The sequence below is a fragment of the Dama dama genome, chromosome 24, assembly GCF_033118175.1.
Source record: "Dama dama isolate Ldn47 chromosome 24, ASM3311817v1, whole genome shotgun sequence".
NCBI classification, from domain to species: domain Eukaryota; kingdom Metazoa; phylum Chordata; class Mammalia; order Artiodactyla; family Cervidae; genus Dama; species Dama dama.
In genome coordinates, this window is record NC_083704.1 from 22420041 (window position 1) to 22436028 (window position 15988).

Sequence of the window (15988 nt, forward strand, 5' to 3'; positions counted from 1 at the left end):
ATTTATTTTCTAAGAATCAATATATTTTCTTCCTTTGAAATAAATACAAACCAGTTTGAAAGGTGGGGGCATCTATGGGAAGAAGGGAAGTGGGGACAGGCCCCAGTCTTTTTTTTTTTTTAGTACCAAATGACTCTGGCGCGACCCGGAAACGCAGTTACAAATGAGAATAATTTAAATTCTCCGCTAATTACAGTATTTACAACAGCAGGGGAGGGGGTCACCTAGTGCCCCTCTTCCGGGCTGGACAGACATCAGTCCCACTGCTAGGCTGGGCGGATGCCCGCTCACCACACCACCTCAGGGGCCTCAGGCCACTAGGCAGTTAGGGACTCTCCCGGCACGAATAGGCAGAGGTGGTGGGATGGCCTGTTTTACACAGTGTCCTAACCTTGGCCCACCACCCTGCACTACAATGCCTCGAGATCTCGGGAGCTTTCTGGCCTGTGGGACCTCCCCTCTCATTGCGCAGAGCCCCCAGGGGCCCTTGGAGTGTTCTGTACAGTCCAGCTGCACTCAGGGCGGGAGGGACCTCCCCCACCCAGCTTCCCCTGAGACTGGCCCCAAGACCAGGAACGAGTCAGTGCAGAGGCCGGCGCCACTCCAGGACGGTGAGCCACGGGGAGGAGAGGCGGCAGGGCGCTGAAGGCTGGGCTGGGCAGCATCAGTCACTGTCGCTGGTCTCGCTGCTCTGCTCGCCCTGCACCTTGCTGCGGTGCTGCAGGGCCCTGTGGTAGGCTATCTGGACTGACTTGCGGATGTTAGATTTCCGGCCCTCCAGCATCTTCTCCTTGTCAAGGTCCTGGTTCACGCCCAGAGGAACCAGCTTAGTCCTGGGCAGCCACTGCCTGTAGGATGAGACGAGGATTAAGTCAGTCATCTCTTATCTCTGGGAGGACAACAAGCACCAGCCTCCCTCACTTGTTGCTTCCTTCAGAAACTCCTAAGGGCCCATTCTGGGCCAGGCTCTGGTAGGAGTTACAGAAACCAAGAGATGCGTCCCTGCCCTCCAGGAACTGCTCACAGGCTAGTGATGAAAACAGCCCAGTTGACAGTCACACCGGGGGATAACCACAGGGTATTTATGAGTGCAAAAAGGAACCGTGACCTAGCCTGAAATAGATACCTTGTCCCATGGGCTCCAGGCAGACTTAACTGACATTAGATATCTTCCACAGACAATTAACAACAACAAACGACTACACTTGTAAATGTGACAGAACAGGGATTCAGACACCCAGTGATTATGTCTGCTTTATCCCCCACATCTTGTCACCATGGAGGCAGAGGTGGGAAAACTAAATCTAGAAGCCACCTTAGTCTGGGTGTGGAGCCACCCCTACATTTTTCACAGTCACTCATGGTCCTCTGTTTTCTAGCTACAGCTGTTTGTCAGCTGCTGCCCACTCAGTCTCTCAGACTCTTGGTCAACACAACCCTTTTGCTCAGTGATCTAAGTCCCTCCCCCACTGATTTATGATCGCCCAGGCTGTCAGTGCTGGAGTTTCCTGGCAGCCTGCCCCCAATAGCTGGGGTTGCATCTGTGGCTGTGAGTCACATCAACTGCTCCCCTCCTCCCTTACCAGGTTCTCTTGTTGTCAAAGAAGAGGACGAGGTAGAGATGCTCTCGGGCTTCTTGGGTCATCTGTTCCCCAAGTTTCAGCACCTCCAATGGGGGCACAGGGATGGGAACCCCATGGTGGAACATACCTTCCCGGGGCATCTTTGGATCAATGATCTAAGGGTGTAATAAGACCTTGGTTAGTTCAGTCTCCTCCTTCCCCCAGGCTTACCCTATCCAAGACTTTGGAGATTACCTCTGAAGAGGGGACAGAAAAACGTAATCATCTAACTAGGGTTGCAATCCTGACCCTCGGCTTCTTCCCATGCTGAACTATTTCAGAGCCCAAGAGGCAAAGAGAAGAGAAAGGGAGGGATGGAGAAACTAACGAGGGACCTCTGAGTGACTATCTGCTCAAGACTCGTGCTCTGCAGCTCAGCAGAGAGTAGGAGGTCTGCTGCTTTTGAGTGTATGTCTTGGGGCTGGAAGACAAGGGGTATGACAAGCAAAGCAGAAGCCTACCAGAGCTGGGTACGATGGATACCCTCGGCATTTGGCCCACACCAGGTCCAGAGCGTCCAGAGGGGAGTCCTCATCCTCTGATAGCCAGCCAGCTCCCCGGCCCAGACTCTTCCTTACAACTTCACAGGAATGGGAGAGAGGGGACGGATCAGCAGCCAGGGGTCTGGCAAGGCCCTGACACCAGGCCCCCGGCACCCCTGGCTTTGGGCGGGCGTACTTACTGCTGTGGCCCACGCCGCGGCCAGTGCCCACGGAGTAGGCCTCATTCTCAGTGCCTGAGGTATCTTCGCTGCTGTCCTCTGGGAATGTGCCCCGAGAGAAGGAGGGCTTGCCCCGGCCTTGTTTTGAAGGCGTTGTGCTGTGGACAAAAGGGATGCTCAACTCAAGAGGAGGGTGAAAGTGGGGAATGGCATGGTGGTGTCTTCTCTTGGCCCCTAAGGTCTAAGACTTTTGGAAAGCAGAGGCTACTTGAATAATTTCAGACTCAAGTGCCCTCAGGGATTTGGGGGTGATCTGACTGAAGTGGGCTGGATACAGCAGTAGTGATGAGTGTATGCCCCATCTTAAGGCAATAGTGGCCAGAACTGCTAGGTCTGATTTTTAAAGGGAATACAGAAACTGGGAATTTTATGTGGCACTTCTGGGTTGTTTTTTTTTTTTAAATATCATGCTGGCCAAACAAAATATGTCTGTAGGCCAAATCCAGGTCACCACAAATCAGTTTATGCACTCTGTTCTAAGTGAAAAGTGAAAGTGTTAGTTGCTCAGTCATGTCCAATTCTTTGCAACCCCATGGACTGTAGCCCGCCAGGCTTCTCTGTCGATGGGATTTCCTAGGCAAGAATACTGGAGTGGGTTGCCATTCCCTTCTCCAGGAGATCTTTCTGACCCAGGGATCGAACCCGGGTCTCTCACATTGCAGGTGGATTCTTTACCATCTGAGCTACCAGGGAAGCCCTCTGTTCTAAAGCATGAACTTAACCAAGGATGGTCCCCTCTATTTCATTATGGTGACAATCTCATCTGTTCTATTTATTTTGCAGAGAACCTTTGGTCTGAGCCATCTTAATCTAGGTGGAGATGGCTGCCACCACACTCCCCACAGGGAAATTTGGAAGGCCGTCCTGGAGGCAAGGTTTAAACCTAGAGGGCTGGTACCTGGTCCGGTCGGAGGCAGCACTGCTGCTGCTACTGCTGCTGGATTCTGAGTCTGAGCTGCTCCGAGGAAGGCTGCAGTCGTTACGATACACCAAGAAACTCTTCTTTACTGGTTGGTTTCCACCGCTGAAGCCATTGGCTGGTAAGTCTTGGTTGGGGGTGGGGCAGGAGGGAAGGAATCAGTCAGTAAGATGCAGATCAGAGATCTACCAGGGTAAGAGGGACTCAGAGCCTGGCTTTCCGTTCTGTGCTGGAAAATTCCTCCAACCTTGGCCAGCAGAGCCAGCTCTGTGCAGTGTCCACCACCGCTGGCCACAGCCCTGCACCACCCCTTGCACCTCCCTTGGCGGTTACTAGCCTTAGGACACAAGTGGCTTAAAGGAGATTTCCCCAAGGAGAGTGAGAAGAGAAAAGGTGAAGTGATAAAATGGAGGGCACCCTGGACGGGAATCTGGTTGGGTTAGTGTCTCTGGGCTTCAGTTTCCCCAGCTATAAAGTGAGGAGGTTGACTGACAGGCTTCCTAAGGGCCCTTCTAGCTCTGATATATTAAGGGCAAATGAAGGGCTAGGTGGGAGTTATACTGGGAAGGAGGGCAGCTTTGCTCACTCTATTAGAGGGGCTGGGTGATGGTGAGGCTCACCCATTGGGGGGTCTTCTGTGGATTTATCACTGTCGCTGTCTGAACTCGAACTGGGCCGAGGGCTCCTACCCCGCTTGCGCTGACGTAGGGAGCCCATGATGGGGAGCTGGGGGGGCCCCACAGGACTGCCTCCGTGGCTGGGGGTCATCTGGCTCTCCCGGTTTTTGGGGGGCCGGCCCGGCCTCTTGGGCGGTCCAGCTGTCTTCGGGTTCTTTTTGGAGAACAGAACTGAGGTTCTCCTGCCCACCTCAAGTGCGGGGGTTGAGGACATGTTGGGACCCAGGCCTGGAGCAGAGAAAGAGAGAAGGAGAGTCGGTGAGGGGCCTGAAGTGGGAAGGGCGTCTGTCTACGGTAGGCCCTAGGGATATAGGACATAACTTCAGCTAGAGTAGGGGAGATCGTTTCGGGGGCAGGGAGTTGGGAACACTGTCTCTCACACAAATAGCCAGAGAGAGGCAGCTAAGAGGCCCCTGAAGGGGGAAGGAGGGAGAAAGTGCAGCTAGCTGAGCAGGAGGGACCTCTGCCTGGGGGGTGGCAGGGGCTGAGAGTGTGCTGCAGAGTCCCAGTCTGGCTGGCCTTGGGGTCCGTCCTGCCATGGGGTTCAGACCTTTGCTTGTCTCCTGGCTGCTGCTCTCCTCGGCGGCACTGTCTGTCTGCCCGTCCTTGTCACAGGCCGCTGGGTGGGGTGTCAGGCTGCCCCGGCTGGAGGGGCCGTGTCGCTCAGGCCCATCCCGTCCAGTCTCCCGCTGGTGGGCAAGCTTCCTCCGCAGTGCCGTCATCTCTTTCTTGATCATCTTGGCGCGCCGAGAGCGGCCCACGCTCTGCTTGCTGGCATTCACCTCATCCAGCCGTTCAAGCAGCAACTTTAGCTGCTCTTCCACTGGCAGGTGCTTCTGGTTCTCTAGCAGGACCAGCCGCTCTTCCTCTGCTGCAGGGGGGTGGGAACAGGGGACGAGAGGTCAGTCTCAGGGCAGCCTGCTGGGCCCCGTGAACCTGGGCAGGCAACCAGAAAGTCACTCTTCTCCCCTCCGCTTCTCACCGGGAACGGCTGTAAAATAGTAGCACCAAGATGTAGAAAGGCAGGGATTGCTCTCCATTCACCCAGTCTGGCTTCGAGAGCATTCCTGGGGCTAGTTTGCCACTGCTCAGACTAGCTGCTTCCTGCCTACACTGCCTGCTCCCAGGAGGGGACTTTTGGAAAGCTGTTCATCCCTGGCATTGGCCTCTACGTGTATGTGTGACTTATCACCCACCATCTTCGGTGTGGTGTGGGGCCTCGTCTCCAGTCAGGCTGTGGGGGATATGCATGCCCGTCTCAAAGTCAATGCCCATTTTTTCTGCCTGGCGCCGGGCCTGGCGGAGCACCGCGCCACCCTGCTCACGGAGCCGCACTGCTGCCCGGTAGAAGATGGTATCCTTGGCATTATACTTGAGGCAGTTGCTGACGATGAGGTTGAAGTCCTCCTCAAAATCATCAAAGTTCAGGTAGCGGTAAGCCTCCAGGTTCTGCTTCATGGTGAAAAAGTCCATAGGCTTTTTGATGTGGTCGAGGTAGTCAGGTACCTGGAGAACATGGGAGGTGGCTAAGTGGAGGTATGTTCCTCATTCCCCCTGACCCCGTTCCTAACAACCTCCCTTGAAATGCATCCAGCAACCTCCTCCTACTATAGTCAGAGGCAGGCATATAGCACAGGGGAAAAGAAAGCTGGATTCTAGTCTGGACTTTTCCAGTCACAAGCTGTGTGACCTTGGCAAGCCTCTTAGCCTTGCAGGGCCTTCTTTTCCTTGCTTGGAAAACAGTAATGAAATTATAGCCAAATCCTAGAGCCACATGAGGTCTTAATAAGAAAATGGATAGGGGGTCCTCTGGAAGTAACACCACCCTGCATGCCTCTAGCTCTTTTGACTTCTCAGTAAGCCGTGTGAGGAGGCTGCTGCCTCAGGCCTCTCATTCTATACCTTTTAGAGAGAAGAGTCTGCCAGGCAGGACCTAGGGCTTCAGAGATGGTTCTTTAGGTGCTGAGCCATCTAAACTCCCCGCTCTAGGGTTCAGCGCCTGGCGCATGCCTTCCTGCCCTGGGCTATTCACTTGGCAGACTCAGTCCCTGCCTCTGGGGAAGGAGTGCAGACTGCCTCCCACTCTGGGCCCCTGAGGTACGACAGGGACAAGACAGAGTCCAGATGATGCCTGTGGCTCCGGTTCGCCCCGGAGCCCCAGAGCCGCCAGCCCCTCTCTTCATGGTCCCCTCCTAGCCCCCGGCCCAGACCTGCGGCAAGGGTCCATCTGGGAGAGGAACAGAAAGAAGGTGGAGTGAGGGGAAGGGATTCTTACTTCGTCCAATTCGGTTACCTCAGACAGAGGGACCGGCTCGCTGAAGATGTTGCCCGTGTCCTTCTCTTGGAGCTGCTCCAAGGTTTTTCGAAGGAGGATGAGGAAGGGGGTCAGCTGCATCTCCATGGCGATCTGTTGGACCTTGATCTGACAGACATAAGGCCCCATCAGCCAGGCCCAGGCTGGTCCCTTGGCGGAGGGGTCAGGGGAGGTGACTGTAGCTGGTGTGGGGACTCGCTTCCTCCCCACCCCACACCACTGGGTGCACTTCACTACTGCGGTCTTCCCCTTCCTTGAACTCCCAGCACCAGCGACCTGCATCACATCATTAAGGAGTCCATTCATAAAACTCTCCTGTGACATTCTGCTTCTGATGAGCCTGCGAGCAAACCGAGCTCCGGGTTGCCTGACTCTCACATTAGCTGCATCCCTTCCCGGCCAGGGGACGCACACTTTTCTGTGTTTTCTGTTTTCCTAGGTCTGTTTTCTCCACTATAAAAAAAGCTGGTCCGGGAACACTCACCGTCTCCCTTTTGAGTTTCTCCCGCTTGCGAATCAGCTCCACCAGCAGCCGTGCTCGCTCCAGGTCATGCCGAAGCCGCTGCCAGGACTTAAGCTGTTCTTTGAGGGCCCAGTTCTTATCCTCGGAATCTCTCTGAAGAGGCAAAAGGGGGATCAGGAGATGATGAGAGAGCCAGAGGTGACGAGAGCCCAGGAAACTTGGGTCAAGGGCAGGAAAAGCCAAAGCTGGGAGCACAGTGATCTCTTGGTAGGCTCGCCAGCTAATGTGGAAACTCTGCAACGCACTGTGTCTGTTGAGCCCAGCAGAGTTGGTGCTTGGTATATGCTTGTTGTGAATGAAAGGATGAACACAAGGAATAATGCGTGAAGGATAATGTGTAAGGATTTCATCCTTAGACTGATTTAAGGTCTAGTTTAAAGGAACAAACAGCCCAAGCCCTCAGGCATTGGAAACTGCAGTCACAAATCTCTGTTCTGCGGACCTCCCTGGTGGTCCAGTGGTTAAGACTCTGTGCTTCCAATGCAGGGAGCACAAGTTTGATCCCTTGTTGGGTAACTAAGATCCCACATGCTGGGTGGTACAGAAAAACAAGCCAATGATAAGTCTCTGTCCTCATCCCCCAGGCATTAGTTCCCAGAGCCCACAGGGAATCTGACATAGTACCCCGACTTGGTCACAGTTCCTCTGAGATTGCAGGTGGGTCTGCAGGCGACGCAGCAGCGGGACCCCATTCCGCGACTGCCTCTTCAGCGTCCAGTAGCTGTGCAGCCTCTGCATGAACTGGCTCTTCCTTTGGATGGTCAGGCGGTTAGTGATTTTACTGAGCCTGGGAAACAGGAAAGCGAAGAGAAGAAAAACCTCTTGGGCCTTGATTTTCTCACGGTGAACAGGGGACTTTGGCTCATGAGAGTTTCTGCGTGGGGCTGAATAGGGAATAAATCTATCGTCAAGAAGGCCTGTGACACTGGGCTAGGGCAAAGAAGAGCAAACACAGCTGGATGTCAAGGGCACTTCAGGAGACAGGAAGCCAAGCTCCCAGTACTAACCCTGTTCACCAGTGGGGGGGAGGTGAGTGAGCCTGGCCCCTAAGACTGCTTATTGTCACTGCAGCCCCGAGTTCTAACTGACCCTGGGACACCCAACTCGGGCTGAGTCTGGGAAGGTTTTAGGATGAAGTACTACAACATAGCAGTCACCTACAGGAAACTGTCTAGGTAGCACAAGAGAAAGTGAAAAGTAACTGATGCTCACAGCCCTCAGTTGTGGCCATATCACAACTCCTTGAGCATTTCCTTCCCTCTTTTCCATTCTGTTCTCCCTTCAGAGTCAGACTATTTCTTCCACTGTGGCTGGTGGCTACTCCACCGTCCTCCTAACTTACACCACCCCAGCAATATGGAGGGCAGTTTCAAATACACCTGCCCAGTCGGCCAGAGAAGAGCTGAAGTCTCTGGTTCCTAACGTCAAAGTCAGGTGACCTGCTAGAGCTAATCTCTTTTGATATGAAAAACAACCACCACCTCTAGGTAGCTCCTGACAGGAAGAAGAAAACCCAAGCCTGTCACTCCACTCAGGGGACTGTCAGTCTCCAACAGGGCTCCTTCCCTCCCTGGCCCGCCCATCTGCTCCCCCCGTACCTGTGCGGTGGAATGCAAGGCACAGACACCACGGGGGCTGCTGCCCGTTTCTCTGCCAGGATCTTCCGCGCCTTCTTCATCTTGATCCGGGACTTGGCTTTGGCCTTCTTGACCTTCTCTGAGCTCCAACTCTTACCCTCATCTTCCTCCTCCTCCTCATCCTCCTCCCCTTCACTGTGAGACAGGGCAGGCAGGCGGCGTGCTGAACCTGGGGGTGTGTGGATGTCGCAGTAGGCGGTCTTGCGGACGCTGAAGGAGGTGCCATTGGCACCTGTCTCCCGCACAGGCTCCATCTTCATGTAAAGGCCAGCCTGTTGGGCACACGTCACGTGGAAGGCTGTGTAGCAGTTGGCCTTGTGGCACTGGATGCAGGCCCCTGAGCCCCGCTGTTTGCAAATGTAGCAGGTCAGCTTCCAGCGTGCGGGCGGGATGTGCTCAATGCTGTCAATGGGCTCCAGGAAGACCGTGTTGGCAAAGCAGACCTCGGGGATCCAGAGGGCACACACCACATGGGCCCAGCGCCCATCATCTGTCTGCTTGAAGGCACCACCTTTGTTGGGGCACAAGGCGCAGTCCACAGCGCGGGAGGGTGACTGCAGGCAGCGGCGGCACAGCCACTGGCCCTCAGGGATGTAGGGGACACCGTAGCACTCCTGGTGCACGGCCAGGTTGCACATGTCGCAGAAAAGGATGACATTGCTGTTCTGGCACTCGCCGTCATTGCAGATACAGCACACAGCATCCTCGTCTACGAGCGCATTGGGGTCGCCTTTATTGTGGCTCTCAAAGTACGACTCTTTCTCCAGCCGGTCCATTAGGTACTCAAAGATCTCCTGCGGAATGGGACTCACACCCTCCGTCTTCCGCCGCTCGTTCATGATATCTAGCCAGATGTAGTCCTCCTCATCCATGTCGTACTCAACTTCCTCATCCAGCTCCTCGGCCGACTTCTCAATATACCTGCAGTGCACACAGGCAGCTCGGCATCAGAAGGTTGAGATTTCCCTCCCTTAAAGAACGTGGGTTACATCTGCCGAGCACTCACCCTGTTCCAGGCCCGGGCCTTGATGTGTATGTTGTCTCATCCTAGCCTCACCTTTACTCCAGGCACCGTAAGGCCTGTCATCATTCTTGTTGTGCCGAAAAGGAAACCTAACGTTTGGGGCAGTGAATTCACCTGGCCCGGCTCTCTTGTGAGAAAGTGGAAGAGCTGGGATATGAACCCAGGTATGCCGAGCTCAAAGCTCACGTCCTAGCTGCCACACTGCCTCCTTTGAGATGCAGAGGCTCAGCAAGATCCTGAAGGGAGAAGGATGGGGCGGCTAGGACCCATGACTGCAGTGGTCTGGGTGATGGTACAAGCAGTCGGGGGCAGGAAGGTCCTCAGTTTTCACTTGCCAATTTACATTTAAGTTGTGTGAGTACCAGCTGGCTGTGTCCTGAATGGAGCTGCTGTAGATCTTCTCCCAGCTGGTGCAGCAGCAGCTCAGGGCTCCCTCAGAATCTAGGTACTCTTTGCTCTCTGGAAAGCCTTGGGAGATAACAGTCAGGATAGCTAATATTTACTGAGCATTTACTATGACCGGGCATTGCGCTAAGTTATCACAGTTATCTTCCCCACAGTCCTTGGGTCAATGTTCTTCTTGCCCTCACTTTATAGAGGAGGAAACCGGAAGCTTTGGGAAGTTAAGTGCCCCACACAGGTGGTTCACACAGCCAGCAAGTGGCAGAGCTAGGATTCAAACTCCACTCCACAGCACTCACTGGGCCCGAGGGACTGCAGCCAGGGCGGCTCCAGACGCTGGGGTACACAGCAGGCTCCCCACTCCCCTGCTCTGGGCACTCCAGGTGGCCTGACTCTGCCATCGTAAAGCTACAGGGAGCAACGACAGAAAAGAACATGGCTTTGGCCTCTAACACACCTGGAGTTAGGTCCTGGCTCTGTTACTGTGGGACATCCAGGACATCCCTGCTCTTTTCTAAACCTCAGTTTTATTGATGAGAGAATGAGGATAATACTCTTCATTTCCTAAGACGTCAGGATTACATGCAATTACAAAAATGAATGGACTAAATCAAGTGGTACATAGCAGGCCCTAGATAAATGTTAGTTCCCGGGCCTCCACTCTGCTCGCCATAAGGAAAATGCGACTCTGGGAGCTGGAGCAGGCCAGGCAAGCATAGGCTCCGGAGCTGTGCTCTGGGTGACAGCAGGCAAGTGAGCTAACCTCTCAGGGCCTTGGTTTCCACATCTGTAAAGTGGTGATACTAACCTGAACCTCTTTCACACAGCTGTTCGGAACATTAGATGAGTTAATATAAAGTGCTCAGAACAGTACCTGGAGCAAGTACTCAATACATGTTAGCTTGATTATTAGCTTTGGTATAGCTCTGCCCAACCCTGTCTTGCATTGTAACTGTTTTTGTGTCTTAACCCCTCCACTACTGGATAGAGGCAAGGACCATATCTGATTAACCACACAGAAAGAGGCAGTCAGTGTTGTTCATCTGAAGGACATTTTGAGAGTGGAAGGGAAGAGAGACTAAAGTGCTGTGTCTGTCAGAAGCAGCTTCTTGCTTAGCCCTTCACCTCGTCCCCAAGGTGACTGCAACATCTTCATCCTTGAAAAAGGGTGTGGCTCAGGGCTAGTGTGAACCATCTGGCCCATTCCAGGCCTTGGCAGCAGCTCTCAGCCTTTTCTCTGCCATGACACGCGTACATTATGTGATGGTGCAGAGCACACTCCCACAGTACACTCAGATTACAGGCTGTGGTGCAGATAAGGTAGGCTGCGTGTCATGTGCAATTCCTGACACACCAGCTGACACTCCACCCTCCCTCTCGCCCTCAAGAAAGTTTATCAGATGCGAGCAAGAGCAGTGGTATTGTTACTGAGATGACCTCGAATCTTCTCACATTTACATAAAAAGTAAATAATTTCCCAAACAGGCAGTTCTGCTAACAGTGGTAACAAATTCCATGCAACACACCTCCCGACTGATGGCAGGGGGCCAGCCAAGAGCCGCTGCCTGGAGAACAGATCTGATCCACAGGAGGGAAGAGCGACTCTGAGCGGAAGGAGGAAGAAAATGAACAGGAGCTAAGCTGTGCTGCCTCAGGGAGCAGAGAGTGCTGAAGAATCAGGAGGGAAGAGGGGTCTGTGCGTTGGGAGGTGGGCATGGCAGTGAGCACTAAGAGATAAGAGAGACGGTGAAAAGCCAGAAGGACATGGAGCTGGGCTGGACAGATGGAAGGATGGACGAGGGGAGGAAAAGACAGGCTGGCATGTGAACAGAGGTGAGAGGAAAGAAAATCACTTGAGTTCCCCAAAATTTGCTTGTAAAGAACTGAGATTTAGTACTTACTATTGCACTTTTGGTAAAAACTACCTTTCACATAAAAGCCTTTCTAAGAAGTCCTTGTCAGAGATCAGGCCTTCTGATTAGCTGATACCAAAGACAGCTTCTTAACTAACTCACCCAAGTGCCCTCTTTGACTTGGATGCCAAGACTCTCAGAAACAAGTTTCACACTTGGTGTTTATTCCATCCTTTAGCTAGGGTTTCTGAATGTAGTTTCACCACCATACTTCCCCCACTCTATTTTTTTTACCTCATGTTGAAGGAATTTAGCCTTTCAACTGTGATTTTTATTAGGAGCCACTGTGACAAATTTTTAGAAGGAAGTGGAATACCAAGAAACAGTTAAATGAAATAAAAGGGTTCTTGGAGGAGTATGAAACATAGGTGATGAAAACACTGCTTCTGCATGCTGAAGGACGGGTGACAATAACCAGGCAAGTAATGGGGAAATTACGTATGAAGATTTACAAATAGCTTTTAGGACTCTATGAAGTCAATGTCCCTAGTCTTCTACATTGAGGCTAGCAGAGGAATATTATTTCTGCACTGTAGATGGGATCACTGGAACACCAAAAGCCAGACAGATGCCTTTCCCAAGGTCACGGTGATGGAGTAGAAAGGGTCAAGAACAACAAATGGGCCCTCTGATACTGTAGAAATAGTGCCACTTTGGAGTCAGAGGAGTATGGGTTTGAATCCAAGTTCAGCTATCTACTGGCATGTGACTGCTCATAAGTCTGGTCCTTCTTCAGGACTGTGGTTTCCTCACCCGTGAACAATACCTACCTGAGCGAGCTGTGAGAATAAGACAGGGAATGGCTATAAAGCGCCCAGGGCAGGGCCCGGCATGTGGCAGTGTATGGAAGTGCCATCACCGCTAGCTGGGGCACTTCTGCCTTGGCAGGGCCAGTGTGTTGCTGCTATGCTTTACCTCTGCCATTTCCTATCTGTTGCTTGTCACCTATTTTTGGCTCCTAAGCCCTGCTTGACCAGTTTTCCAGAGTTGGGAGGTGGAGGTGGCCTTACCGGTAATAGGAAGTCGGCCGGGGCGGGGCATCAGGGGTGTCCTGCTCCAACTCCCGGTAGACCACCTCTGGCAGCTTGGGAGTGGTGCTGGCAGAAGCGTTGTGGTGGTGGTGATGGTTGGAGTCCTTGCGTTTCTCCTTGTTCTTATGCTTGCTTGACTTGGGAGTAGCGGCCGGTGTCTCGGTGTTCTCCTTATTGCTGCCGTTCTCAGGGGCCTCCTCGGGGGCTTCCTCATCCTCAGACACCACATCCAGGTTGTCAAAGATGCTAATGCGGTGCACGCGGCCGTGCAAGTCCACTTCCACCATGCGCTGGGCCTGTGCGTAACTCATCACCTCACGGCTGGGTGACTGGGATACCTCTGAGGGGCTGGGCGACTGCTTATTGGCTGGGCGTGACTGGCGCCCCTTCTTCTTGTGCTTTCGGAGTGGCGTCTGCTGTGGGGGCGGTGGGTTGTCATGGTCATAGTGGTACAGATGGTACTCAATACCACTGTAACTCTTGTAGACCTTGCGGCAGGTCTCCACGGGGCACTCATAGGGTGGCTTAGTGGCCCGCAAGTTGTGGCAGAAAGTCTTCACGTCAAAGTCCACCCCCATGCTGTCACATCTAGAATGTACAGATCAGTTAGCGTAGGCCCGGGCCACCCACTCCGCTCTCTCCAGCCCTCCCTCTCCCCAAGGGTCCTGGCCAGCCAACCTCTACAGCAGATCCAAATGCCATCTGGTCCACACCATGGCCATGGTCTTGGCATTATTACCTCTTGTCTGATCATTCTGCCCTGTGTCTCAGTTCTAGCTTTATCTCACATAAACGTGTCCAGAATGATCTTTCTACTAAGTAGCATTAATCATATCAGTGTCTTGATTAGAAGCCTCCTGATGCTCCCCACTGATTTCAGGATAATATCCACATTGCTTATGATGACAGTCAGGGTGTACCTTTCATTCTGTGGCCTTAGTCTTCCTTTCTAGATCCTTCTTTTCACCAGTTATAGCTGTATTTCTGTCTAACCAGGGAAACTTGCCATTCCCTGAATGTTACCAGCTCTCATTCCTGCAAAATGATCTCTATTTAAAATGCCTTCCACTCTCCCTGATTAGTGAGCTCCTACTCATTCTGCAAAACATGGCTCAAATGTCACTTCTGTTATGATTTCTTCATCTCTCTCACAGAGAGCTGTGTTTCCACAGCATTTCATCCTCACCTCCACCATGGCACTCACCACACTGAAAGTTCTGTCTCCTTCCACTAGACTGGGAGCTCTACAGTGCAGACACGAGAGCCTACCCACTTCCATAGCCCCAGAACCTGGCATGCAATATTGTTTTGGCAAATGAATAAATAATTTGTTGAATGAATAGCTAAATGAAGGGATCACCAGATTAGGGACCGAGATGGATGAAGGCTAGTGTCAGCCCATGCGGAAGTTTGAATTGGTGGCCAAAGTGATTTGGTCCTGGACTCCAGCAGAAATACATGGATGACTTTCTGAGGCCTCTAGGGTAAGCCTATGCCCTGGCCTTGGGGATGACACCAGGCCTTAACAGTACAAACAGGAACATGGCAGTTCAGGCACACTCAGCTCCATGCTGGTCCTTAGAGCCCTCCCTTCCTTCTCTCCAGTGTTCCTGGGTGAGTGGAGACAGCAGATGGCACCAGCCCCCAGGAAGCCCAGCTTGGTCAGAGACTGCCCCAATTTCTCCAGGCCCAGCTGAATTCAACAATTTAACTATGGGCTGGGCACCATTCCAAGCAAAGCCACCCTGAGCTCCCTGACTAACAAGAGTTGTCTCCTGTGACTTAACCCAGCCAGTGAACTGCTCCAGCCTCTGTCCAAACCCCTGATTGCCATTTCATTAAAACTACTTAAACTGCCCCTACTTCCTACCTGTGGCTATCTTGAAACAAACCAATCAGAAGCACAAACTCTACTGTTTCAATGAGTCCCTGGTGAAGGCTGCAGCTCTGCTGCTGTAGCTCCCGAAGCAGCACAGAGCCCCCGGCAAATGTTCCGCTGGGACTCAGCAGCAGACGCGCAGAGAAGAGACACGGAAACTTAGACCCGAAAGTCCGTGGGGAGGGCCCCAGGCCCTGGGGTATGACGACCGCATCTGCCTATGGCTCTCAGGGGGCTGGAGGAAGTAGGGGGCGGAGGCCAGAGCGATCAGGCCAGGCCCAGGCGGTGCCCGCAGCCCTCTCCCGGATGCGGCGACGTTTCCCCTTGATCAAAGTGTACAAGTTGAACAAGGCTCTCCTCCTGCTATTGACCCAGGCAGCCCCGAAGGGATACACTGTTGACCAGGGATGCGGGCGGGGGGCGAATGCACTGTCACTTCTTCCGGCTGGAGTGGCCCGACCCTCGGGCTGGGCAGTTTCAGTGCGTGCCCCACGAAACTAGCCTACCCCTTCCCGGCTTGCCACTCCCGCCCTGGTCCCTGGCCCACACTCACCGGCCACCTCGAGTCCGGGCTCATCGCCGGGGACGCCCGCCGGGGCTCCGACCCCACTTAGGGAGGCCGGCGGGGAAAGACGGGCCGGGGAGGGAGAGCCCCAATTCCGGAGACTGCAGACCACGCCACCCCGACCCCCTGCCGCCCCACGCTCTGGCCCGGCTCCCTGGGATTCCCGCGCTGACCCCTGCCGCTCCCAGTCCCGCTGGCGCCCGAGCGTCTCAATTCCGGCGGCCGCCGCCCCTTTCGAAGGCCCCTAGGTTGCCGGGTCTCGGGACCCGGCGCCGCCGGAACAATGGAGGCTCCCGGAGGCAGCGCGGGGACGGCGGCGGCGGAGACGGTGGCGGCAAAGGCAGTGGCAGCGGCGGCGGCAGCAGCAGCGGCGACGGCGTCTGCGCAGGGTAAACTTGGCGCCGCGGCGCTGCCGAGCTGCACTTTCGCCACAGATCCCCGCCCGCCCGCTGAGGCTCGAGAGGCCATTCTCTGGGATTCGGAAGGGCCCCTGGACACCTTACAGGGCTTTTCTAGCGCCTCCATCTTAGAGCTGAGTTTCTGGAGACAGAAGTTGCGCTACTTGGGATCCGGAGTGGTCGGGCCGTTTGTCGCGAATCTGCCGGCACGGACGGTGAGCGCGGGACTGGGCGTAAGGAGCCCGCCCTTCTCCCTTCCCCCTCTGCCTCTTCCCCCGCCTCCCTCCCTCCTGCTGGCGCCGCGGCTGCGGTAGGGACCTGGCCTTGGTCTCCGAGGAAGGCGGCGAGGCGGGGCCGGAGCCT

The 15988-nt window shown here is 54.1% G+C and overlaps 1 protein-coding gene across 6 annotated transcripts; it reads right to left on the reverse strand.

The window, feature by feature from the left end:
• Position 1: 1 nt before the first annotated feature.
• On the reverse strand, positions 2–15839 carry BRPF1 (bromodomain and PHD finger containing 1). 6 transcript variants are annotated; one of them, XM_061128004.1, is made up of 14 exons: positions 15216–15426; positions 12763–13371; positions 8375–9334; positions 7401–7563; positions 6738–6869; positions 6215–6361; positions 5136–5445; positions 4490–4810; positions 3883–4167; positions 3242–3389; positions 2305–2441; positions 2084–2202; positions 1584–1738; positions 2–848 (listed from the first exon to the last, which is right to left on the reverse strand). In XM_061128004.1, the coding sequence occupies exons 2-14, from the start codon at positions 13359–13361 to the stop codon at positions 665–667; spliced, it is 3660 nt and encodes a 1219-aa protein (XP_060983987.1). In that variant the 5' UTR covers positions 13362–13371; positions 15216–15426; the 3' UTR covers positions 2–664. The 6 variants fall into 6 exon arrangements, with proteins under 6 accessions (XP_060983987.1, XP_060983988.1, XP_060983986.1 ...); XM_061128005.1 differs by having other exon boundaries at positions 6233–6361; positions 15216–15425; XM_061128003.1 differs by lacking the exon at positions 15216–15426 and adding an exon at positions 15731–15839 and having other exon boundaries at positions 2084–2441; positions 6233–6361.
• Between the last annotated feature and the right edge of the window lie 149 nt (positions 15840–15988).